Genomic DNA, 27,288 nt, shown 5'->3' on the forward strand with positions numbered 1-27,288 from the left:
CCATATTTGATACCAACATCACGACTTCCTTTCAAATATCTAAATATTCGTTTACCAGCAACCCAATGTACCTTTTTTGGCTTTGACAAGAATCTGCTCACTTGACTTACTGCATACATAATGTCTGGCCTTGTTACAGTTGCCAAAAACAAAAAAGATCCTACTGCTTCTCTGTAGGGTATAGACTCCATTTCCTGTTCTTCACTAGTCGTGGTTGTCCGATTTCCAGGACTACATTTGGATCTGCTGGTGTTGAATTCGGATTGCAGTCGAACATATTGAACCTCTCTAGGATCCTTGATAAATATCCCTGCTGGCTAATGAAAATCTGGTTTAGTTCTCTTTCTCGCTGTATTTCAATTCCCACAAAGTAATCTCCATTTCCGGTAGTTATTTTGAATTGTAATGCAAGTTCCTTCAATACCATATCAATAATTTCAGTTGACTTCGATAAGATCAGTCCATCGTCTACGTAAAGAGCAATATATATCTCTTCTTCTTGAAACTTTGCGCGAAAAACACATTTGTCTGCATTCAGTTATGCAAACGAGAATATGGTCATAAATTTTACAAATTTTTTATTCCAGCAACGTGGACTCTGCTTCAGACCATATAGGCTTTTTATTAGCTTGCAGACCAAGAAAGGATCACTACTTTCAAATCCTTCTAGTTGACACGTGTAAATATTGTCTTGAAGATCTCCATTTGAAAATGCCGTCTTGAACTGCTTCATTTCCATGTTTTCAGCTGCCGCCAGTGCAAGAAAAATTCGTATTGAGTCATATCTAATCACTGGAGAAAACGTTTCGTGGTAGTCGATTCCAGCTGTTTGTGAATAACCTTTAGCGCACATTCTTGCTTTGAATCTGAAAATAGTGCCGTCTGGTTTATATTCGACTCTAAAAACCCACTTGCAACCAATAGCTGTTTGATCTGTGGGCAGTTTCTCAAGACACCAGGTGTTGTTTTGTTCCAATGAGGTAATTTCTTCTTCCATAGCTTTTCTCCATTCTGTTTTGAAAGCACTAGACATTGCTTCTGAATACGTTGTTTTTGGTTCATCGATGACAGCTACCATTGCTATGTCATAATTTTCACGATATCTCAATGGTATATTAATGGAGGCTCGATTTCGAAGTTGAATACTTGATGGATTGGATTGGATCAATGATTGAATCATCCTGCTCGTGATCTTGATGAAATTCTGTTTCCATTTCATTGCGTTCTGCTGCAGGGTTCGTACTGTCTCTTCCTTGAAGTTCTAGGTATCCATATTTGGGGCCGGTTTTTGCGACTATATTTTCGTTGAAGGTAACATTTCGCATAATTGAAATTTTCTTCGATTGGGGATCAAGAAGTCTATAATTAGAACTGTAACCATCATATCCAACAAATATCATTTTCTTCGATTTCTGTTTGTCAAAAAAACAAAACTGAAATAATACACAGAGTGAACAAAGCTGTTTTCCAATAGTATCGAATTATTCCTAAGAAAATGATCTTTCACAAAAAGCCAACGAGCCACACCGTTTCCATTTGAAAAAATCAAGTTAACTGGAAAACTTCATGTTTGCGACTGTGAAATAATTCTTAAAACGACTGTGAAGTCATAAGCCTCAAAGACGTAGTTTTTCCATGTTACTTGATCAAGAATGAAGCGATTATAATAATAATAATAATATAATAATAATTCATTTATTGACTACGTTATAAGAAAAATTATTTGTAGCAAGTCAATTACAAGATATATGTGACAATCAAAACACCTTATCAAAATAAATAAAAATATGAAATGAATATATACATACATACATATATACATGCACATATACAGACACATGTAAAAAATGAATATACAGACAGGATATTACACAAATAAGATAAAAATATAAAAATAAAAAAGTAGGTATAATAAAGAATTATTGTGTCAACATATAGTCGGTATCTGAAAATATTCGTTCACTGTGTAGAGACTGTGAGCTATTAAGAGTGTTTTTATCTTGAATTTAAATTCGGCATAACTCAAATTTTTATAGTACTCTGGCAAAAAATTATAAAGGTTAAAATTTAAACTGTTTAGAGATGAAGTCTCTAATCTAAATCTTTTATTTGGAAGGAAAGAACCATGCCTAGTATTATATGTATGGTTTATGAATCTCCAGTAAACTCAAATAAATATAAATAGAAGGAACTGTTAATATGTTGAGTTTTTGAAAGTAATTTCGGAAAGAATCCCGAAACCGGCGACTATTCTTACAGCACGTTTCTGTAATGTCATGATTCGATGAGCATGTGTAGAGTTGCCCCATAACACAGTTTCATAAGATACATGAGAATGGAATAATGAAAAATATGAGATCAGAAGCACGTCCGGACTAACTGATTTTTTGAGTCTCCTTAGCAAAATTAGTTCACTAGATAGTTTTTTTGCTAGGCAGTCAACTTGAGGGAATGGTCTAAGGTTATACCTAAAAGTTTTACGGAGTCATGCTGATTCAATTTACTGCTCATAGTAAAGGTAATTTCCTGAGTGTTTGTCTCATTTTGTGTTAGTTTATTTAGTATCAGCCACTTATTTATATCTGGCGAAATTGACAAGTTTTTTTCTTTCAAATTTATTAAATTTGAATCGGAATGATAAAATGTAACATCGTCTGCGAATAAAATACCATTAATGTAATGAAGATGTTCAAATATACCATTAATGTAAATAATGAAAAGAAGTGGCCCCAGAACTGTACCTTGAGGTACACCACAAGTAATTTTCTGACTAGAGGATAATGTTGCACCATGAAAAACCGCGTGAACTCGTTGAGTTAAAAATGATTCGAAAAATTTGTAAGCAATTCCTCTGACACCATAATATTCCAATTTCTGTAATAATACCTGATGCGAGATGCAGTCAAAAGCTTTACTTAGGTCATACAGAGTGCATATAGTGAGTTCACCTCTCTCAAAAGCATAGACCACATCGCTCACCAGTTTCGTTACGGCGTGGGTGGTAGATCGGTTCTGCCTAAAACCATACTGATTTTCATTCAGAAATTTATTTTCCTCAAAATATTTCGCCAGTCTCTTCTTGACGATAATCTCTATAATTTTTCCAATTACAGGAATAATTGATATAGGACGATAGTTTTCAGGTGAGTTTACATTCCCGTTCTTGTGAATTGGGATAATTTTGGATTTTTTAAAGATGTCAGGAGAAATTCCGTTAATGAAACATATATTACAGAGTGTTAAAATAGGTTCTGCAATACTAAATTTGATTTCCTTCAATAAGGTACTGTTCATTCCATATACGTCATAACTATGAGATCTTTTCATGTCGGATATGGCCTCAAGAACTTTATTAGGTGTAGTGGGGAAGAGAAAGAATGATTTAGAATATGATAGTCGTGATTTTAAAAAGTCAGTTGCTGAAGCTGTGGTTGCGGGTAGTTGCTCTATCAGTATACCGGCGATAGTTGAAAAAAATGAAACAAAATCATCTGCTGATAAATTGCAGGGTATTGAGACATTATTAATCCTACCTCTCTCGAGATTAATCAGCCTCCAAGTATCCTTGGACTTATTTTCCGAATTTATAGGATAGGTATTATATGCGGATTTTTTGGCTTCTTCAAGTTTGAAATTATAGAAACGTTTGAATATTTTGAAGTTTTCCTTATCTTTGTTCAAATTTGATACATCAGTAATTGTTTTTAATGTTACTAAGGTATTTCTAATTTCTTTGAGTTCATCATTAAAAACATTTACTAGTTGTTTTCTTTGATTATTTGAGACGCCTTTCAATGGAAAATTAATTTCAACAAGTTTTTTATTGAGTCTGTAATAAAAAATGCGAGATTTTCAATATCAACTGAATGATGGAAAACACTCCAGTCCAATTCTTCAATCTGTTTTTTAAATTTCGCCACCTTATACTTTGTTATTTTTCGAATACAAGTCTTGCCGGTTCTATGGTTAAAGGACAAACCCAGTTTGATGAACTGACCTCGATGATCTGACAAACCTGTTTCTAAAATTCCGGCTTCATATTCTCCCTTGTCGAGATTGGTCAATATATTATCGATGCACGATTTAGTCCCAGTTCTAGGGTCAATTCTAGTTGGATCATTTATAACTATTTCAAGCCCAAAAGATGTTATAATACTCCCAAACTCTCTACATATACTGTTATATAACTCAAAATTGAAATTTACACCATCCATGGCATCAAAAAATAAAAATTGGAATGAAAATGATTTTATTTGTCAAATATTGACAAATGAAGTATCGTTGGTTTTGAAGTATTTCAAAATATGTACCTAAATTGAGCTATATTACGCAACCCCCAAATTTCGTTTTTCTATCTCCAATAATAAAAAAGTTATAGGAGTGAGCCACCTTAGAGCGTATAGTGCATGAATTTACTAATATCATGATATCATTTAGTAATCAGCCGCCATTAAATGGGAGAGGAGCTCCAATCTCGCCTGTACTACAGCAACCGCAAAAACATCAACTCCCCTACCAACCTGAACAACCAGTATCACACACTCATCAACGTGAGCATCACCAATATCAACCTGAGTCACCTCAATATCAACCGCATCTCCAGCATTCACAAATCAAAATCCAACCTGCACCACAAAGGTCTCCTCCAGATGTGAAAAATGAGCCTTCCAAGAACTATCAGCCTCCAGTGATTGAGAGGCAACAAATGAAACCCCGACAGAATGATGTACAACCAGAAATCAAAACGAGTACAGCACATCTGGGTTCCCTGTATATACCCCCTGCTGATCAACAACAACAAAGACGCATAGTTTCACCTTCAAGTCCTCCTGTGAGTCAGGACAGCCCTAATATTCAGTCTCCACCGTTGAAGGAATCTCCAAAACCTTGGCAGACAAAGAAAACACAACAGGAAGAAATTCCACCATGGGCTAAAAAAGAAAATGAACTGGGATCAGCGGTAAGTGAATTATTTCTTCATATTTTTTTTTAAGAAAGGCTTGGTTTTCTACTTCTCCATCTTTATACAATATGTAAGAATCTTCCAAAGAAAAAAAGCAAACAATTTTAAAATAAACTCTTCACAATTTATAGTTCATGCACAAACTGAAAGAAAAAGAGCTTCAATTGAATTGTTACCAAAAAAATCGGCTCAGTAATACGAAATCGCATATTCTAATTTTCTTAGCTGGTGTAGACTTGATAACTTCGAAGGAAATTTCAGCAAAATGTCTTCTTCGCCTATCTAGAATAGAAATAAAAAATATGTGACTTTGTGGAGCAAGTTCTCAATCATAAAGTCGAGTGCGCTCGTTAAAAATTGTGTTAATACAAGCAAATATTTCAAGGTAATAGCATTCTTAAAGCGGAAAAATTAGTTGCTGGCCCGAAAAATCAAAAACTCTTACGTTTAAACAAGTCCAGAGGTTTATAAATTAGGCTCCAGATGGAAAATATTTGATGATAAAAGTTGCTACTATTTTCGGAATATATGGAGCCGACCGCCGTGAAGAGCTGTGCCATTTATTAAAAGAAGACATTAAATTAATGGATAAATCATTGCTTGTTCAAAATACAAGTACAAAAACAAAAAAAAAGGTTGTTCTTCTTGTATTGTTGAAAATAACATTGACTATTTCAATAAATACGCTGCATTACGCCCTTCTGTTATCAATCATCAACGTTTTTTTCCGAACTACTCAAATTATACATTCAGTGTCAACCTAGTTGGTATAAACACATTTGGGAAATGCCCTCTACCATTGCTGACTTTCTGAACCTCCCGGAACCTAAGGCATATACAGGTCAGGTTTCAGAAGATCTGCTTCTTTGCTAGCAGAATCAGGAGGAAATATAAGGGATATTGAGAAGCACGGAGGATGAAAATCTACAACAGTAGCTGAGGGTTACATCGATCAATCTGTTTTATAAAAAGGTTTTATAAAAAGGCTATTGTTGAAAAAAAATCCCAACAGCTAGCTCCAGCGTTAGAGCATCATCATGTTCACCTCAAGAATTAAATGTTGATGCCCATGTCAACTCGGCTAGTTCAAGTATATCACAAGGCTCTTCAACATCGCAAGGAATCATATCAGCATGTTCTAATTGTACTTTTCATATTAATGTTCATAAATAATAATAATAAGGTATTATATTTTATAAACTTTGTCAACTGCGTTGATATACAATTTGTTTAGTAGCTAGGTGATAGTAGTTGATGTGAGATAGTTGAATTAATAAACAGTTTTGGTTTGGTTCATTCTACTCATTCTTCCACAGTTTATTGGGTATTTCCAAAAGGTTATGGGCCCAGATCACGAATGAGTAATTGTTCTTGAAGTTGATAATAGAAGAAAACGTTCCAGAAAAAACCAGCATCCCTGTATTGAATTTGGAGAAAATTGTGACTCTTCTAGTTGTCATTGTCACATTGGTTTTACTTCCTGAGGAAAACGTAAAGTTCAGACACAGTAAGGAATAAAATGGACAAGTTTAGAAGTCTCAGTATCCAAAAGTTTGATGGCAACAATTTCCAGTTATGGAAATTTCAAATGGAAATAATTTTCAGAGCTGAGGGTTTAATTACCTTAGTTAATGGAACCAACCAACGTCCAAGTGAATTAGTTTGCGAGGAAAGAAAGGATTGGGATGATCTCAATGCGAAAGCAATGCTTCTGATGTCTACATCGATGGAATTCTCCCAACTCTAAACTATAATGTCTTGTGAAACTGCTCCAGAAATGTGGACAAGAATCAAACTCATACACGAGCAAAGATCTTCTGGTCAACAAAGTTATGCTAAGCAGCATAACTTGACAGCTAGAATTTTGAAGAAAGAGCTGAGGTTAAGTCAAATGGAAGAAATTTCAAATGCATTTGCTGATGCAGCAATTCCACCATAAGAGAAACAATTCAAGTGTCGATAAAAGTAATTCCTCCAAAGCTAAGAACAAACAAAACATTGTGTGCTTCTATTGTAGGAAAAGAGGACACCTGAAGTCAGAATGCAGAAAAAGAATCAACAAATATGGTGAAAATAGTCGTGATAGTAATCAGGAATATAAAATTAATATCAACAATCGAGAACACAATCAAGCACTAGATGCCGAAGAAAAGAATATTATAGCCCATGGATGTGAAGATATTTGGCTTGCTGATAGTGCTGCCTCCAGACACATGACCTCTCATATAGAATGGTTTAATGAGCTAAAACCACTTGATTCCAAAATTGCCATTCAGATAGGAGATAACTCAGTCATTTATGCTGATGGAATAGGTTCGATAGAACTAATAGCCTTAGTCAATGGTCGTCGAGAGTTTCGTACATTAGAAAACACGTTGTACGTGCCAGAACTGAAGAAGAATCTATTTTCAGTGGGAGCTGTAGCCAATAAAAACTTCAAAGTTATTTTCGATAAATCTAAAATCGAAGTAAGAAATGAGAAAGGTTTATTTGTCTCAGGAATCAAATAGACCAATCAGTGCTACAGAATGTTATTTGATGTTCCACAAAGTCAACAGAGTAATTCTGCACAAATACAGTCTGCAATGATGTGGCATGATCAACTAGGTCATATTAACTTTCGTTCACTGAAGGAAATGGCTGATAAAGGTCAATTACCAGGTACAAGAATAAAAAGTATAGATGGTCTATTCTGTAGCAGTTGTCATTTTGAGAAACAACAGCGAAGGCCTTTCATGACAAGTCATCATGTTCCAATTTGGAAACCAGGAGAATACATTCATACTGATGTCTGTGGCAAAATATCATGTACATCACTTGGAGGTGCAAATTACTTATTCTCTTCAAGGACGAGTGTACATCGTATCGCTTTGTATATTTTGTCAAACACAAAAGTGATGTTTTCTCAAAATTCCTCGAATTCCAACGAATGATCAGAAGACAAACCAAAAATGAAATCAACATCGTCAGAAGTGACAAAGGGACAGAATATGTCCATCAGTCATTCAAAGATCATTTTAATAAACAAGGAATTATTCATGAAACTAGTGCGCCATACACTCCTGAACAGAACGGGAAGGCAGAACGAGATCTCAGATCAATTGTTGAAAGTGCAAGAACCATGTTAATCAAAAGTAAACTTCCTAAGCAGTGAATGTGGCTGTGCATCTATTGAATCGTAGAATTTCCAGAACTGATTACAAAACGTCATATGAAAAGTGGACAGGAAAGCAACCCAATCTCAGTCATTCACGAACATTTGGATCGGAAGCATATATTCACATTCCGAAACAGTTTAGACGTAAGTTTGACAAGAAATCCAATCAACAGTATCTTGTTGGATGTTGCATAGTCCCGACTATGAATCATTTGAGATAGAAAACCTGCAGGAAAATGATTCTGAGAGAAATTCCGTCCAGTTCACTGAAGAGGAAACTCTTCTAGAAAATGTCTCTGGAAACAGAAACCGATTCCAACTTGCACAATCAAAATAAACGATACCAGTTGAGCACCATAACGAGAGGCTGTTGGCTGTTTAATGTTTTTGGCAGTTGTGTCACGTCCAGACATAATGTTTGCTGTCAGTCAAGTGAGTTGATTCCTGTCTAATCCGGAAAGAAATCACTGGAATGCTGTCAAGCGTATTTTCAAATATCTTAAAGGTACTGAAAATGTAGAACTACTATACACTGGAAAAGAAGAAACTTTGATTGCTTACTCAGATGCTGACTTTGCCGGTGATTTGGATATCAGAAAATCAACAACCGGGTACTTAACAAGTATAGCTGGAGCTCCCGTGACATGGTCTTCTCATATTCAAAAATATGTTTCACGGTCGACTACAGAAACTGAAGTTCCTACCAAGCTTTTTGTAGATAATCAGAGTGCAATACAGTTAGTTAAAAACACCGAATATCATAAACGAACTAAGCATATCGATGTAAAGTATCACTACATACGTGAATGTGTAGAAAATGGTTCTCTTACTGTCTGCCACGTCCCTTCGGAAGATCAGCTAGCCGATATTCTCACAAAGTCCCTTCCAAAAGAGAAATTTGTGAAGAACAGAGAAGCCCTTTTTATCGTATAAAACACAGTTATCAAAGAGTGGGAGTATTATATTTTATAAGCTTTGTCAACTGCGTTGATATACAATTTGTTTAGTAGCTAGGTGATAGTAGTTGATGTAAGATAAATTATTTAATTAACAGTTTTGGTTTGGTTCATTCTACTCATGCTTACACAGTTTATTGGGTATTTCCAAAATAAGGTAATTAATGTATTCAGGGTGTAACATAAGTACGTTGAAATATTCAAGTAACGAATTCCTGAGACAATTTTAATGAATATATGAATGATATATGAACAATATATGAACTTGTGTCCGAAAATGCTTCGTTTCGGAGATACGGGGTGTTGAAATTGAATTTTTTGTTCGCTTTTTGAAAATAACTCTTGTAAAAAATAAATTATTTGCAAGAAATTCGGTACCCAGGGTTTTTTCGACGTGGGAAATCATAATTTCGTATTAATTTTCATGTAACATCTAGAGAGCGCTGCGTACGCTGTCATTATTCATTTCAAATTACCCTAACTTTTTTGACAGTGAACTTTTGGTACTTTTCATGAAAAAACCTAATTCCCACACCTTTTCAAAGTAAAAAAGGTACATTTCCTCAACAACGCTGGAGGTGATCGTTTTCGAGATATTTACAATTTTCTATATCGATGCATATTACTTAGCTAGGGCTCCTAAGTGAAGTTGCTGAGAACATTACAAAAACTAAGTATGTGGTGGATCTCGAGAAAATAAACAACTTTTTCCTATAAAGTGTTTCACGAAGAATGATTCATTCTCGAAATACAGATTGTTGAAACTTTTCAAAACATGGTAGGTTTTTGTCAGTAGGTTTTTGCAGTTTTAGTTATTTTCATCAAACTTTATAGGCAGTATACCCGTACAGACTTCTTCTAAACTGAGCATTATCGAACTGCTTATTCAATCCAAATTGAAAAAATTTGTCACGAAAATTTGAACGAAACAACTATTACAACAACTGTTCAAAGTGACGACCCCCAACAGTAATACAAGCTTCTGCTGTCCTCATAAATGAATTCCGCACCCGTTGAAAAATGCCCGGAGTGTTTCTTATCATTTCGCAGCAAGCTATAATGCGATCCCTCTACATTTCCTCGTTTTCAATGAGGCTAGCATAAACTAGTGATTTTAGGTGTCCCCAAAAGGAAAAAACCGACGGGATTGAGGTCCGGTGACCTCGGGGGGACAATGCTCAGTGCCTCCTCTTCCTATCCATCGTTGGGGATATGCTACGTCTGAAAAATTTCTTGCTATCACACTTAAATGAGCAGGAGCTTCATCTTGCATAAACCAAGAGTGATTTCGGAGACCAATGGGAACATCTTCCATAAGTTGTAAGCATGTAGGTAAGCATCTCCATTCAAACGTAAGGGGAGAAAATAGGGCCAAATTAAATAATCCCCAATTATGTCCACCCATACATCAAAAGAGAATCTGTCTTGGAAATGAGTTTGCGTTATCGTATGTGGGTTATCTTCTGCCCAGATGTGGTTGTTATGGAAGTTCATGATACCATTTCTTGAAAAATTAGCCTCATCTGTGAAGAGGATTTTCGATAAAATTTGTGGATTTTGTTCGACTTTTCTTTGAAGTCATTTAGCAAATTCGATACGTGGTTGGAAATCACGTAGCGTGAGTGCCTGGACACGCTGAATATGATGAGGATATGATTGCTGTTCCTTTAAAATTCTGTAAACTGTCATGTGATTCACATTTAAAGTTTGACTAATTTTTCTTGTACTTTTCTCTGGATGTTCACTAATTTCTTCGAGAACCGTCTCCTCCAGTTCTACAGTTCTTGTAGTCCGTGGCCGTCCTCTTGCAGAATTTATTTCAAAGCGTCCATATTCGGAAAGTCACCGGAAAAGATTCGCAAATGTTGCTGCACAAGGAGTGCAGCGATTGAATTGTATCTATATCTATTGTTCATAATGAAACTTCCTTGAAAATTGAATAATAATGTTTTGTTTATTGCTATTTGGTCGAATAAAATCATATTAAAAATGCTTTTAACACTTGTGTTGAAAATATTTTCAACACGCTACTTTGTAAACACCATCTTTCAATACTCTTGACAACCATTGAAAATGTCACTTTTAATGACAGTTGTACAAAAAAATACTTCCCAAATAACCAACAGATAATATGTTTCGCACCAGTGTTATCTGTTTCTTATGTAAAAGGGCTCTCGAAAAGAACGAAACGAAGTACGTTGAAACTCCTGCTCATAAATCTCATCAAAAATTATATTGGATTAATCATCAAGTGGTTTCAAAACGGTCTGCCTGGGAAGGCTGTCAGCTGTTGTACTTGTGATACCTTACCTAAAATCTCTTAAGAAATGCTCTTCCATAGTACCCTACGAACCTACGTTGATGTAGCAAGTTTTGGTTCATTAAATAAAACACTGTTCAATTAAATTAAAATTTTATATTCCATTATTACTTTGAGAAATATTTGTGATGCACTGTTTCGAACCTTTGTTGGAGTAATGAATATTACTGGAGTTTTTCCCAACACCAAACCGTTTTTTCAACACCTCGACACGTGTTTCGGTCCCCAAGTGATCATCTTCAAGTGGAAGATCAAACTAAATATACTTGCAATGTTATCCTTATTCATGCCATAAATATCTCTTCTAGGTACCTGCGCTTCGGGTGTCTTAATTTCACAATATTGCCTTATCTACGAGTCTAATTCTACAATGTGTCCTTATGTCAGTCGAGTAAATCTAATAAATAATTAATATATTATTTTACCAAGTTATATAGTATACTATTAGGTATTATTCCACCACTGTTATTCATAATATTATTATGTTTACTTATTTCTACACTCTCTTAGGCATCTAGATGCCTGTTGTTGTTAACGTGCCTAACTGATCTTAATGAACTAAAGTCTATGGAATGGTTTTGTTGCAAAATATGATGGGTCACTGCTGACTTTTCAGGTCTTCCATACTTTAGGTGTGCTAGGTATTCCTAATTTCTTATTTTGATAGATCTTTTTGTCTGTCCATAATATTTTGCATTTCGTGAATTCCAGACTTTTCCGAATTCCCAACTTTGTCTTTTGGATTCCCTTAAAGGCTCTGTAGTGTATGACTTGTTTTAAAATCCACCTTCATACCTAGTTCCTTGAAAATCTTTCCATTGGTAGTATGGAACTGTGATATATTTATCTTGGTTGTCGTCGTTTTCAAACGTCAAGGTTTCGTTCATTCTCAACCTAAACTTTTCTTCCTTATTATATGTCCTATTATCATGTATTGTAAGTTCCATTTCATTTGAGGGTAAGAATGTTGTCGCATTTCTTGAGGACGTCTTTTACTTCGGCAATCATCTTTGGTAACGGGTTCTTGGACAATTTCGCATACCCGTTATTGATGAGAGTATTGACCCTTCCGTAGTACGACCTATCCAGAATTATTACTTTGTTACCTTTGTCGGCTTTCAAATAAAAAACGTCTTTGTCTTTCAATCGCTTGATAACTTTCACCTGGTTTTTATCGTCTTTGCATAAATGTTTCCGTTTATTTGTTATTATGTTCCTGGAAATTTGATTCCTGACTTTCTCCCGAACTAGTCCCTTCGAGGAATCAGGCATACATTGACTCAAGCTTTCAACACTAGCAACGATATCGTCAAGGACTTTCACGGAAGACTGGATGGCAAATTTTGAACAGTTGTTACATGACTGTCACATAAGGATACATTGTAAAATTAATTTAAGACTAGTAAATAAGGCAATATTGTGAAATTAATGTAAGACACTCAAGACTCAGGTACCTAGAAGGGGTATCTATGGTATAAATAACATATAAATAAAATTATAGGTATATTTAGTTTAATCTTCCCCTTCAAGATGATCACTTGGTGATCGAAACACTTGTAGAGGTGTTAAAATAATAGTTTGTTGTTAGAAAAGAACGCTAGTAATATTCATTTAATAATAGTTACAAGGAAAGGTAACTATGATGAATTTTAGGCACCACTAAGATCCATATTTATTTGCATTTATAGAATATATATAAAACAATAACATACAATGTAAGAATAAAATAACATTTAAAACAATACAGATTATGATGAGCCCTAAAAATCGTATTCTCATTATAATCACTGATTTACATTCCAAAAGTTTTGATTTTTTCCCTCAGAAGATAAAGAAAAGTCACTGTGATCGCTTGAGTCATCTCCGAACGTTATTATGATAGGACTTCAAAAGTATCGATCTGAACTTATTTTTCTAGAAATTCATTTTCAGCTTTACCATCATGTTCACACTATTTACTTCTAGCTGTTGCGCTTCTGACTATCAGATAAAAAACTGAAAAAATAGGTTTCAACTTTTCTTTATTCAACTTTATTTTCGAAAATATAGATAACCCCTCATTCAGCGTCAAATCCTATTCCAGAAAACGTTTCCTGCTGCTTTGGAACAAATAGACTTATCTTTTTCTTTCGAATCTTCGGTGAACACTGCAGCCCCATGTACTGATGAAAATGGCTATTCATCTCATCAAACCAACATTTTCAAAGGTTTCCATAGTACCTTCATGATTGTCTTTGCCCCAGTGTTGGGTTCTGTAAAAATATAAATTTCAAATTTATATCATTAATAAATATCCCTTCATTTGACGAAGATATCCCATTTCCAGAGTTTTTCTCCGTCAGTTCCAAAACAACAACCGCAAAGGCAGCAACCCGAACCAGTGCATCAAATACGTCCTAATCAGCAACAGCAATGGTATCAACCAGAACCAGTTCAACAACCCCGTTCTAATCAACAACAGCAGTGGCAGCAACCTGAACCAGTTCAGCAATCACGTCCTAACCAGCAGCCCATTGGTGTACGTATAGAAATTCGTACCAACCCAGCCTCCTCCTTCCCAAGTTCCGAAGAAAGGAAGCCGAATGCTGTTTATGTTACTCAACCCCTTGTCTTCCAAGATCCAGGTCCAGGAGTACCTCCCCAACAGAAAAAAATTGATAGCCAAGGAGCTAGGATAATTCCAATACGCGTGGAAGGTACTCACCAGGGTTCGGCAACTCCTCCCACTCCAAGCAGTGAAAGGTAAGGTTTTGGATGTTTCGATAACAACAGAATAAAAATTCATGTGAATTCAGGTCTTTCAGCAGACAGCAAAGTTTTGGAAATAATCCTACGCAATCAAACTCTTTCAAAATAATTCAGAAAATCACAAACACCGATGAAGACGAAGATGATGAGGATACTCCGATAACTAAACATTCGCCCAGGTTTCCACAAAACTTCCAGCAGCCTGAACAAATTGGCAAAATGAAGGTGAAAGATGTTGATCAGAATATGTCGAACACATTCAAACAAGGTGAGAATCTTCAATTACGTTCAAGTAGTCCTACGTACTACAGATATTATAAGCCTAAATATTCCATTTTTGAATATTTCAGACTTAAATATCCATGACGAAGAAAATCCTAGGTATAGAGGAGGACATATACCATCAAGGGTTTTCAAAATACTAGATGAAAGTGGTATTGTAGTACTTCTATATTTATTGGTGGTGGAACTTTCATTTTTATAGTATCATCATGACCAACATTAACTTGCAGAAAGTTTATTGAAATTTATATAGGGAAATCGATTTTGGGATCACATTGAATGTGGGAAAAGTTAGCTGGAACCTTGATAGTACTTCTCCAAACAACTCTTTATGCGGCAAAAAATATTCAAATGAGTTTTATGAAGCTTTCATTGAATAAGAAGAAGATAAACTTTATTTGAAATAGGTTAACCCAAATATACCAACAAGAATATTCATTTAAGAAAAGTAAAAAACAGTAAAACTATAACTAATGAAAAGTATGCTTAAGTATATAAACAATACACAAATACTACTGTATACAGGCTGATTCACGGTGGATGGCACATTAGACGTTTCTGGTGAACCAGACAACGGATCACTTTGAAAATTTAATGGAGCGCATATTCGGACATTCTCTAGCCAACTAAAATATTTTCGACAATGCGGTGTTGCCGCTTCTATTAGAAAGCAGTAGCAACTTTGATTTTTCAAATGGAACACTCTGTATATAATATTATTTTTGGAATCTCCAACAATTGCCCGACAACTTTTCTTGATATTTCCCTATACCTATCTGTTACCGTTTTCGAAATAAAAATTAATTTCAATTTTTTTCTTCGAAAATCATGACTTCTAAAAATGCCGATATCTTTTAGTTAAGAAGTACTATGATATCGAAATTTGGTTTGGAGTTAGGTGATACTTGGACACTTCCCACACGTCAGCCTAATCTCCGTTACTTCAATACAGGGTGGTGAAAAAATACAGTTTTTTCGTTTGCTTGAAAAAGTTGCTGAAATTTGATTATTTTAAATGGAACACCCTGTATATTATTGAAAATTCGGAAAGCTGCTGAAATTTGCCTTCTTTCTATGTATATCATACCTATACCTAACTAGTCAAGTTTCGGACTTATGAACATTTATTTGTGAAAATGTCCCTTCAGAATGGTATTTCCATTCGGTATTTGGTAAGCAGGCCATGATTACTATTTGACAGTAGCGTTGTGACATTCTCCTAATAATATCGACATTTTCGTCACTTCAGAAGTTGCAAATACCTTCAAAACGATGGAACAAAACTATTCAAACGAAGTTCTTATGAATTTGTTTATTATTTGGGACCATGGAATAGGCCAGCGAGATCACCCGATCTTAATCCATTAGATTTTTATTTGTGGGGAATGTTTAAAGAAAAAGTTTACAAAATACCCGTGCGTTCGAGAGATGAATTGTTAGAAAGGATTGCCCAAAAATTTGAAGATTTGGATCCCAATGAAATCAGATCTGCCACCACGAAAGCAGTCAACACCCGCATTTTAAAGTGCTTGGAAGTGAACGGCCAGCGATTCGAACATATTTTGAAATATTCCACATGATTGTTTTACTTTTTTATAATTATTCATATCAATATTTCCAATTTCAAGTTTCTTGGTGCTTTTTTAAAGTTTATCCAAACATATTGAAATTGTTCTGAATTCGTATAAATTTCTTGAGGTTCATTGGCGGTAGATTCGGATACATTTCATTGAACTTTCTACATGTTCTGCTGATAATTTTGTCACACTGTCCAAAAATAATAAACAAATTCATAAGAACTTCGTTTGAATAGTTTTGTTCCATCGTGTTGAAGGTATTTGCAACTTCTGAAGTGACGAAAATGTCGATAGTATTAGGAGAATGTCACAACGCTACTGTCAAATAGTAATCATGGCCTGCTTACCAAATACCGAATGGAAATACCATTCTGAAGGGACATTTTCACAAATAAATGTTCATAAGTCCGAAACTTGACTAGTTAGGTATAGGTTTGATATACATAGAAAGAAGGCAAATTTCAGCAGCTTTCCGAATTTTCAATAATATACAGGGTGTTCCATTTAAAATAATCAAATTTCAGCAACTTTTTCAAGCAAACGAAAAAACTGTATTTTTTTACCACCCTGTATTGGAGTAACGGAGATTAGGCTGACGTGTGGGTCAAGTATCACCTAACTCCAAACCAAATTTCGATATCATAGTACTTCTTAACTAAACGATATCGGCATTTTTAGAAGTCATGATTTTCGAAGAAAAAAATTGAAATTAATTTTTATTTCGAAAACGGTAACAGATAGGTATAGGAAAATATCAAGAAAAGTTGTCGGGCAATTGTTGGAGATTCCAAAAATAATATTATATACAGAGTGTTCCATTTGAAAAATCAAAGTTGCTACTGCTTTCTAACAGAAGCGGCAACACCGCATTGTCGAAAATATTTTAGTTGGCTAGAGAATGTCCGAATATGCCCTCCATCAAATTTTCAAAGTGATCCGTTGTCTGGTTCACCAGAAACGTCTAATGTGCCATCCACCGTGAATCAGCCTGTATAATGGAAAAGGTATAAACAATGTTAGTGAATATCAAAAATTAAAACTTACATTTCTTCAATCATACTTCCTTATCGATATTATCATGAAAATAACTTCCATAAATTTCAGAGATCATCCGATTGTCCATAAAAAAATGTGAACTTTACTGAATATAGCTCAATTTATTCAGTTAATGACGTAGAACCTGACTGTTAAAAATGATCTATGGTATTCTATATGATGAAAAAATGTATTATATACATATTTGTCCGGAATATTTGTGTCAGGCCTTTCGTGGAAGAAGCTAGGCTGATTTAAATAAAGCAATTTTTAACACCACACTTTTATTATTTTTCAGTTCCACGAGGTTCTCAACAGGCAAATAACAAAGGTCCTCAAGTTAGAACCATTCCTATACAGATAGAAGGTAAATATTTTATTTCCTTCACATTCAACTCTTTCTTATCATTTATAATAATAATAATAACCAGGTGACTACAAACCACAAGAATATGTGCATCCAAGCGAGCAAACTGTGCCAGAACCAAAAAAATATACTGGGAGTTCGATTCCTAGTAGATCCTTCAAGATATTACAGGCTATGACCGCACCAGAAAATTGTGGTGAGTACGGCTAAATAGGAAGTAATGAAAATATTTCTTCCTTCATTTACTATATGCCAAGTGAAAAACCTATTCGATGACAAGATAAGTATTTTCTGGATGGATGTCTACGCTCAGATTTCGATTCAGTTATTCAATTATAATCATGTCAAAAATAAAATATCAAAATCAGGGTTCAATACTTGGATGAATATAAATAAAATGGATATGTCCGATACGTTTTTGTATTTGTAGGGTAGACATTCCTTCGTAATGCAATGCATCTTTCTGAATTCATACAAAACGTTATTTCAATAAAAATTTTAACTGTCCATTTCTATCCCAAGGAACAATAAAATGAACTCAGCTGATACATGATCTTCGAAATTAGATCAGATTTTTTTATATTTTCAGAGAGTAATATTGACAATGTGTCGGGTTCAAATTTCTGAATTTTATTACATTTTTCGAAAAACTAATCAATACAGTTTATTGTATGATTTTCACTATAAGGGTTTTACAAAAAACCGCGACATGTGTTTCGCTATACAATAGCTTCTTCAAGCATAAACTGAGAGTTACTAAGAAACTACATTACACCATTTTATGCTATTACCTAGTACCTATTCGTCTACCTAAATAATAAATCTACCTGAAAAGATCAGGTATCAATACATTTTTCGAAAGTCTACCGGTAAATATACCTAACTATTTTTACCTGTGAATGAACAGATTCAATAATGGCGAATTATTCAATTCAGTTTGATCGTTCATAAGATGTTTAGAGTTTTTGAATTTGTTTATTTCCATACTCTCCAACAGGTTGAGTTTCAAACCTTTCTTCTGGAAATGGAGGGGTTTGTATTCATAGTTTAACTCATAAGATTTTCATCAAATATCGGCCAGTTCTATTCAATTAAAATTTTTGTCTTGCATATTTTATTTCTAAAACAATCGTTGTGATTATTCAATGAAGCAGATGAAAAAAAATCGTCAGATGTTTCAAAGTAGTACCTGAATCATGAAAGATCAAAAAACGCATGTATTTTTTGCTAATACCCTGTTATTCCGTTGTTTCAGAAATTTGAACCGTTTTTATGAGTTTACTTCAAACTCTAATATCGAAATAAGTGCATTTTTTACCAATGTAACACAAGTCGAATAATTCCGTCAGCATAAAAAGATGTGCTTGGGATTCGATGAAGCGACGAAGGCCGCTTTGTCTGGTCTTGATTGGCGACCGATGGAAAGTTATCGATGTGCTCGTAAAGATAGTTAGGTTAGGTTAGGTCCAAAGTGAGTGGGTCTATTCGACCCTCCACCGAAACCCGGGCTCACAGCTATTCACACACGACCAAATAAACCCAGCTTCTTAACGAAGCCGATTAGTTTTTCAGGTCAGATGGTAAGAGTACGGCTCTGCCGAACTCTAAGAACTTGATTCTGTCCCCAGCGGGACAGGCACAAAATATATGCTCTGCTGTTTCATCGTCAATGAGGTAGTCGGATAATCAAGGTGCAAGATTCCCACCTTGATACCCGCGACAACCTTCCCATATGAGATTTTTTGCACGTCAGCTACACCTGACGATGCCTTAGATTCACACGTGCAGGGCTTTTTCGCCTGTGGTTTTGGTGAATCAACACTTGAGCACAAACGTTTGCTAACCTGCTCATGGGGGCTTATTCCTCCACATGAGACAGATTCTGCGTACGCCGCTCAAGAATTTGGTGCAAGGCGGTTTCATAAGGTACCTCGCTCTGGAGAAGACAACTCAGTCGTTTCCTGGCTACACCACCAAACCTTTTTTTAGGTTCAGTTATTGGATCAGGAGTTGGAGAGTTGAGAAGCTCTCGCTCATGGTCTAAATTCACAGGGAGGTCAGTTGGAGTCGTAAGTACGACATCGATCTCCTCTGTAAACTCAGTGTCAGAAAGAATTTTCAAGTTAACTCTGTTCATGAAAATCCCACGAGTAGCTAGAGAATCAAGGTCACTCACGGTAGAGTCCCACGTTACAGTGACAAGGTGATGCTACGACCAGAGGGTGCTCGGTATCTCGAAGGTTCCGTAGAGACAACTGATAGGCTCAGTGTCTTTCATCCTCTTGGCACGGATACACACACCTTAGAACTAAGCCATCATTGGATTACCATTCAATTAGAGACAGAACCACAAGTGACTGTCATTGCCATATCCAGCGGGGCTACGTGGAAGCAGACATCCAATGGCCGGTTTGCTCAACCCACACATCTCAAGCCAATGCACTCGTCAAAAACAGCATGCACAGTGGACAGCCAACTCGCCCGTAAAGATGGTAGTCGGTTGGTGTTCGTTCAAAGTCTGGGGCACTCACTTTCTGAACATTCTGATCTTTCCAATACGTTCCGAAGTATCAAAAACCGCAGGGGAGCTGAAGCCTAGTTCTTCCGCCATCCCATGCACCTTTTATGATGGGCCAGTCTCCACCAGAGTCCACGAATCCTCGTCCTGGATTACTGTTGGTCGACCAATTCGGAGCTCATCTTCAAGGCTGAAATCTCCGGAACGAAATTTCGTAAAGCAACGTCAAACAGTGCGTTCATCAAGAATATCATTTCCAAATGCCTGGTTAATTTTTTTAGCTGTTTCGGCAGCGCTTTGGATCTATTTGCCGAAGCTATATCATATAGTAACGACCTGAAAAGAGGCAGAACATTTGGAAAAAATAAACAGCATCATTGTATTATATAGAGTACAAACTTTCTATCGATCAGTATGGTATAGTAGTAGTAGTATTTATTAACCATATTGAATACACTCAGTACAAATGGCAGGTCACAGAATAGGTATTCTAACATAAATGAGTAAAATATATACGTAAATAAAATATAGAGATGTCAGGAATAACAATTACAAACTTATAACAACAAATAGCTTCACAAAAAGAACGTATATATTTAAATAAACATATATCTGTACATAAATATTTGCTAACAGAAACCTCTTGTAAACATTCAGTGCTCGAAAAATTCTTCCATACTATAGAATCAATTTTCTAAAAGATATTTCTTTGACACAGTAGAATAAATATTCATTGAGATATGGAGCAACAAAAATGCATTACATTGTACCGAACAAAACTTTTGAAACGTCTTAATATCTCTAATATCTAATATCTATCTTTTTCAATCAGTCAATCATTTTTGACTAATTTTTTTAGAAATATGGAAACAAATATTCACCTAGGAAAGAAGCCGTATCAAACTCGATACATAAAGAAACGGGGAATGATTTCGAGTGCATGTTAACTGTTGATACTTTTGAGTTCATGAGAATCATTTTGGCTCCTACAGCTATGTGCTTGATGAGGTGTAGATATTTTAAATGAAAAAAATTGTTATCACTCGAGTGATATAGTATATTCGACTATTCTCTTATACCATAAAACAGTCAAAGCCCTAAAAAATAATTTTCACACAAAGTTAGTGAGCATACTTGAAGACTGGCTATAAATCAAATCATCAAAAGGAACAATTCGTTGAGGCCAGGCTCAACTCCCTACACTGTGGGTTAATGGACTGACACCTATCAGAAAACATCTACTTTCCTGGCTAATACACGATGGGTGTTGGATTATATCCGAGAGGTATCAGTGCAGGATTCTTCATTGAAGTTATTCCTGGATATGCTGTTGGCGATACAACTGCCGCAATATATTTTCAATTATTGGAACACACTTGCCAGGGGAATAGTTGTTTTCTGCTAGGTGTCAGTCCATCAACCTACAGTGTAGGGAGTTGAGACTGGCCACATATAGTCAGTCGGCCTGACTGGACCAGTGACTAAATGTGAAAAGTTTTCTTACCTTATACGAGGAACTGGGCAAATTCCGGATATGCGGTTGGTTACACCGTTCACAGGCAGATGGGGCGATGACAAATCTGTTGTTTGTTGTCCGCTTCAGCCTAGTTCGAGGAATGATACTCTGAAGGAATTCAATTTTCAATTATCGGAAATCATCGACTTTATATTGATGATAGATACTACCTTGCACTGACGAGTGACCAGAGAGCTCGAAACCGGCCTGCAAGTGTGTTCCAATAATTAAAACTCTATTGCAGCGGTTTTATTGCTAACAGCATATGCAGGAATAATTTCAGTGAAGAATTCTGCACTGACACCTGTCGGATACAATCTAACACCCTTGGTATTAGCCAGGAAAGTAGTTGTTTTCTGATAAGTGTCAGTCCATTAACTTACAGTGTAGGTAGTTGAGACTGACCTGAACGAATTGTTCCTTCAGATGATTTGCCCAAAAAATTATTTTATGATTTCGTCATTCTCTTCAGTTACGACCAAAAAAGATTTGTGAACCTGCAATCGAGGGGCACGTTCATACTCATCTATTTTCAACATTTGCTACATTGCTCACCTTTTCATATGACTCCACTTGGCGTTGATAATTGATTAATATCACTGGAGATCTATCCCAACACCAAACCGTTATTTTTAACACCTCGACACGTGTTTCAATCACCAAGTGATCATCTTCAAGAGGAAGATTGAAGATTCAATCGAGGTGTTTAAAATAACGATTTGGTGTTGGGATAGTACTCCAGTAATATTCATTTCTACACCAAAGGTTCCAAACGGTGCACCACAAGTGGATAATTGATTGTCTACAACTTCAAGTTCACGTCAGTTATTTTCCTGGTCACCAAATAGCGGCCTTTCCATCTCGTCTAGAGATAAAGACAAATATTTGTTATAGATTTAGTATAATCATACACCATCTCCTCGTGTGAAAAATTTATTTTTGTCATATCTAAACGTTCTTCATTCGGTTACTGCTTATTTGCAGGTTGAACTAGTGTGCTACTCAATAGACACGGGGTGCGTTACTAGCCAAATAGAAGTACTAACGATACTTCCATCCCTCTTTCTCTTATAAACCTAATTGTAGAATAACCTGTTGCTTCATGAATAAAACTCCTTTATGTGCCACGAAAATTGACCATCTAGTGGACGAGGTACTTACCAACTGCATATCCGTGGTTTGCCCGATTGAGTGACATTTCGTGATGTTCCCTCCAACTTCGGAAGAAGAATGAAATACTCTGAAAGAATTCCGATTTTCAATTCTGGAATATCATTGACTTCAGGTCGATGATGGTCACTATCTTGCACTGAGGAGTGGCTAATGAGTCCGAAACCGGTCTGCAAGTGTGCCCGTTCCAAAATTGAAGGTCGACTCTTTCAGTTGTATTGCCAATTGCATATGCAGGAAATTTTCTGTAAAGATTCCTGCTGGGTGTAACACAATCAGAATCGATCCTGGTGTTTCTGAAAGAGTTCGGGAGTCGATGAGAAGATTGAATTCTTGCATTTTAGCGGTTTAGTCATTTTCAAACGTTCTTGTAGATTAAGAAACAATACATGTAATTTTAGGTAATAAATTGTTATTGTTGAAATTCTTTTTCGCTCCGTATCTTTGAAACAAAGCGTCTTATCAAAAATCATCAAAGGACAAAATATCCTTAGAATAGTCCAAGAATAGTCCAATGAACACCCTGTATAATAAACCTTTTCGTTTATTTTTTCCAAATTCCAGAATCGAATTATCGTGAAATTTCAATTGCAAATCAAATAACTAATCAATACAGTTTATTGTATGATTTCCACTATAAAATTCATGCATGATTGTTCATAACTTCAACTCCAAACCAACTGGTTGCGGTTCGAGCTGCGAGAGTTTGATGAAGCTACATATCTTTTTTGTGCATTGGATGATCTTTATTGAAAAAACTGTACTTTTGTTATAGCCAATGTCGATGACCGAAACGAAGCTTATCCATACGATGAGGGAAGTTATTATCCTCAATATCCACCTCCACCTTTCCCGCCATATTGGCACAACTACTACCCAGAATACCCCTATCCTGACGTATATTCGGAACTTTCTGAAGGAGAAGCTAAGACACCAAGTGGATCTGATCAAATCCAGGCCCCAACACCTTTCTGGGGATATCTTCATCCACCGCATTACCCAGTATATAAAAACAATTCTGTATCTGAAGGAAGCGACACGGATACTTCTTCCAATCCCAGAACTACTCCTTTACCTCATCTACCATTTGTACATCGACAAAAACCTGTGGAATACATTGATGAGATTAAAACAGGTGAAGGCTTCAGAAGATTACCACAATATCCTCCATATTTTGATCCATATTACTTTTACTACTATTACGGTTATATGCCAATGTATCCACCATATCCTTATTATCAAATATCTGAAAATGATACTGAGTACTGTTATGCTGAAACGGAAGAAGGATCTGAGTTGAGTAATGCATGTGTAGAAACAAATGTAACGCCCAATCGCTCGCAAAAAATGTATTTGGACAGAAATTATTCAGTTGACGAACAAAGACCACAATTAACAGATTCTGAATCCGATTCGGAATCTTGCAAGCTTCCCATCCAGAAAACAAATTCTAATTGTTTGAAATCTGTTAAATCAGTGAAGGATATCAATGTCTATAACATGCAAGAAGACAATTCAGATGACGACGTTCTTGATGAAGTATCATCAAGAGATTCAGGGGATGATTCTGATGAGGAAAGTTCATCTCATGTCGTGGATGGTAATGCACTTCAACATGAGCTGAGCGTCATCCTTGAAGAAAGCGAATGCAGAACTGAATCTAGAATCAGATCAGTTAGCGTTATGAGTGATTCTACAACAGTTGCAGATCCTAGTGAAGATGAAAATGAGGAAGATACTCCTCAGGTTAGGGTGCCGTTGAAATTTTGTATTACTGTAGGTGAGGAAGAAAGTAAAAATGTCACTTATGAAAATGGTAATTTGAAGACCTTCAATGATACTGAAATTTATGCATCATTCACTTTGAAGAGTCCTTCTGTAACACCAAGAAAACGATCTCCATGTAGAGACGAAACTGAAGAAGATCAGGCAACAGAAACATCTAATCACGATGAGGAACTCTTCAGAAAGAATGAAGAAGAAACCAAAGAAACCATTGAGGAATTAGATGATGGGAAAGAAAGTGATGAAAGTGAAGACTGGTGGGGAATTTTAGGCAAAGAGGATGATCAACCTATTTCAAGAAAGCCTCAGTATGTAGAGTGTGATGTAGGAGAAAATGAACTCATTCCTGAGCAAGTGGAAGAAAAATATGTCAAAAATGATTATGCCAGTGCAAAAATTACTTCTGAAGGGAAAAGTTCTGATACTCCAATCACACTTGCTGGTGATTCAAGAAAAACAAATTCCTCAAATGAGGTGGTTGATACTATCGAAAACAGTTGTAACGAAACAAATACTGTTTCAATACCTAATGAAGTATGCGAAGAAAACAATGTATTAGGAAAATCTGAATCACATCAAGTAACGATGACATCAAGTATATATGATGATTTTGAAGATATCGAAGTGGATACTACTGGAAAATTGATGGAAATGGAAAACTTTGTTGATCAATTGGAAAAAATTCAGAACAGTTTTTGGAACACGCGTATTTTGAAAAATTCACAAGAGAAAGTAGACCATAACAAAAATAATAGTGCTGGATTTGACGAGAACAGTGTCCAAGAGAAGAAAAATGAATCTTTCAAAAAATCAGCAACAACTTATTATCAAAACAACGTTATCGAAACCAAAGGTGACAAAAAACAAGAGAAAATAAATCCAGAATGTGGATCGACCAAAGAATGTTCTACTAATTATACTGGGTATAATTCTAGTAAGAGCTATCGAGTATTTGGTAATGAAAAGTCCACTTCAGAAACAAACAATGTCACAGAAAAAACGTATACGGAAGAATTATGTAGACAAATCTCAAATGAATCAGATTCAGATGATACCTCAGATGAATCGGAATATTCCTCTGAAGAAGATGTGAATATAAATATTCGTGAACCCAAAAATGCAATTAGCAATGAAGAAACGGAACCCAAAATTCCTTCGATCAAAGAGCGGATTCAAGCTTTGAAAAATAGCATAAAGGAAAAGCAGCAAAGAATACAGGAGCAAAAAACTGAAATACTGATAAAGGAAAAAGAATGTACGTATGAAAACATCACTCGTAGTAGAACAAAGTCGGTATCGACAAAAAGCAGTATAAAATCATTCGAAGAACTGAGTGAAGAAGAGGAAATCGATTCTGGTGTAACATCGGACATGAGCAGACATATATCTGACACTGAAGAGTTTTCAGAACTCAAAAAACTTACTCGATACCAACGTGCAGCTACGCATTCAAGACTATTCAAGCTCCTACAAGAAGGATGTGATGATGAGGATTCAGACGGAGAAAAAGAAGAAACGAATGCAAGTGCTAGCATTCACCAAGATATTTTCTCCAATGAGCAACGCAGAAGGGATCATCTCCGATTACCACTCAGTAAGAATTTCGATACTGACAAAAACGCTGAAGGGAGCAACAATTCGCCTGTAAATGAGCGATTAGTAGGTGAACTGATTCAAAGTTTTTTGAAGCATAAAAAAGCACAAGTCTTCAGAAACATGCCACCTGAGAAATTATTTGCTGCTGCAACGAAAATACTCCAAGAAGAATTTGAATCTCGCGAGACTTCTACAAGTCCCAGCAGTTTTCTCTCACCAATGAGGAGTAGTACTGGATATTCCACGGCAGTTCACACCCCACAGGAGTTTGTTAGTAGCCATGAAGACTACAAGAGTTACTACGAGTCTTGGAATGATAACGAAGTAGCATATGAGGAAAATTATGAAATAATACCATCAAAAGCTTTCAGACTACTCCAAGAACATTCTAGCTATAACAAAACAGGGGCTATCTCAGGGCTATTGGCCAGGTGTCCAAGGGTGGTGTCGTCTAAAAATGTCCACAACAAACTTATCAAGCTATTAGAAAGTTCTGAAAATTCCACCACTATCCTTGATAAACCTCCCCCAATTTCGAACGAAGTGACGAACGCCTCTTGAAATCTGAAGAGCAAAATTAGCGAAAATTGATAAATTGTCGGACCCCGGTATTGATGAGGTATACCGAAATTGGTGAAAAATCTTCTGAAATTGGCACGTAGGCTTTGAGTTATTGCGGCTCTTCTGTTTTTGCAAGCATAAACACCTAATTTACAATCATTTAATTTTTGAAAGGTGGGTTTCGTAAGATGACAATTGAGAACAATAAACTGAATCAACTTTCTATTGATCAAAGAATGTAAACTTTCACGGCCGGAGATAACTGTCTCAATCAATTTTCTGGGTTTTTTGGCTGTGGTCTGCACGTTTTCATGCCTAACGTTTCGTTTACTACTGCGGTAGATATTATAAAAGCGTTGAGGTAATGGTCAAAGTGGTCAAGTTGTTCCCAACGTAGAAACTACAGTGCTTGAAATTTTCTCCGGTTTTATAAGTGAGCGTGACTTGATTTCTCTTCATTGGATTACCTGACCTTGTTTGTATATAATTAAGGACAGGTTGCCAGATTTTATTGATGTTTACTACAGTGCTTGAAATTGTTTCCGGTTTTATAAGTGAGCGTAAATTGATTTCTCTTCATTTCATTGGATTACCTGACCTTGTTTGTATATAATTAAGGACAGGTTGCCAGATTTTATTGATGTTCATTACCCCTTCTTTTCTAATGAAATTATCCCTGGTTTTTTGAAAATCTACTGCCTCTCTATATATCTGGTTACCTGTCGTTAATAATACAC

The 27,288-nt window shown here is 35.8% G+C and overlaps 1 protein-coding gene across 6 annotated transcripts in view; it reads left to right on the plus strand.

Annotated features, from left to right (window-relative positions):
* The window catches only part of LOC111515788 (uncharacterized), a 221,525-nt gene that overhangs the window by 181,391 nt on the left and 12,846 nt on the right, over nucleotides 1–27,288 (plus strand). For 4 of the 6 annotated variants that reach the window (XM_074184635.1, XM_074184638.1, XM_074184639.1 and 1 more), the window contains exons 4-10: nucleotides 4,438–4,960; nucleotides 13,723–14,138; nucleotides 14,192–14,412; nucleotides 14,495–14,578; nucleotides 17,337–17,405; nucleotides 17,470–17,601; nucleotides 23,385–26,609. In XM_074184635.1, the coding sequence (XP_074040736.1) occupies nucleotides 4,438–4,960; nucleotides 13,723–14,138; nucleotides 14,192–14,412; nucleotides 14,495–14,578; nucleotides 17,337–17,405; nucleotides 17,470–17,601; nucleotides 23,385–26,551 (4,612 nt within the window). In that variant the 3' untranslated portion in view covers nucleotides 26,552–26,609. Of the gene's footprint in view, nucleotides 1–4,437; nucleotides 4,961–13,722; nucleotides 14,139–14,191; nucleotides 14,413–14,494; nucleotides 14,579–17,336; nucleotides 17,406–17,469; nucleotides 17,602–23,384; nucleotides 26,645–27,288 lie in introns of all 6 variants that reach the window. The other 2 variants (XM_074184636.1, XM_074184637.1) reach the window with 2 other exon arrangements.

This window comes from Leptinotarsa decemlineata, unplaced genomic scaffold, assembly GCF_025532065.1.
Source record: "Leptinotarsa decemlineata unplaced genomic scaffold, Ldec_3_MD MMD2_tig00026358_RagTag_RagTag, whole genome shotgun sequence".
In the NCBI taxonomy this organism is placed as follows: Eukaryota; Metazoa; Arthropoda; class Insecta; order Coleoptera; family Chrysomelidae; genus Leptinotarsa; species Leptinotarsa decemlineata.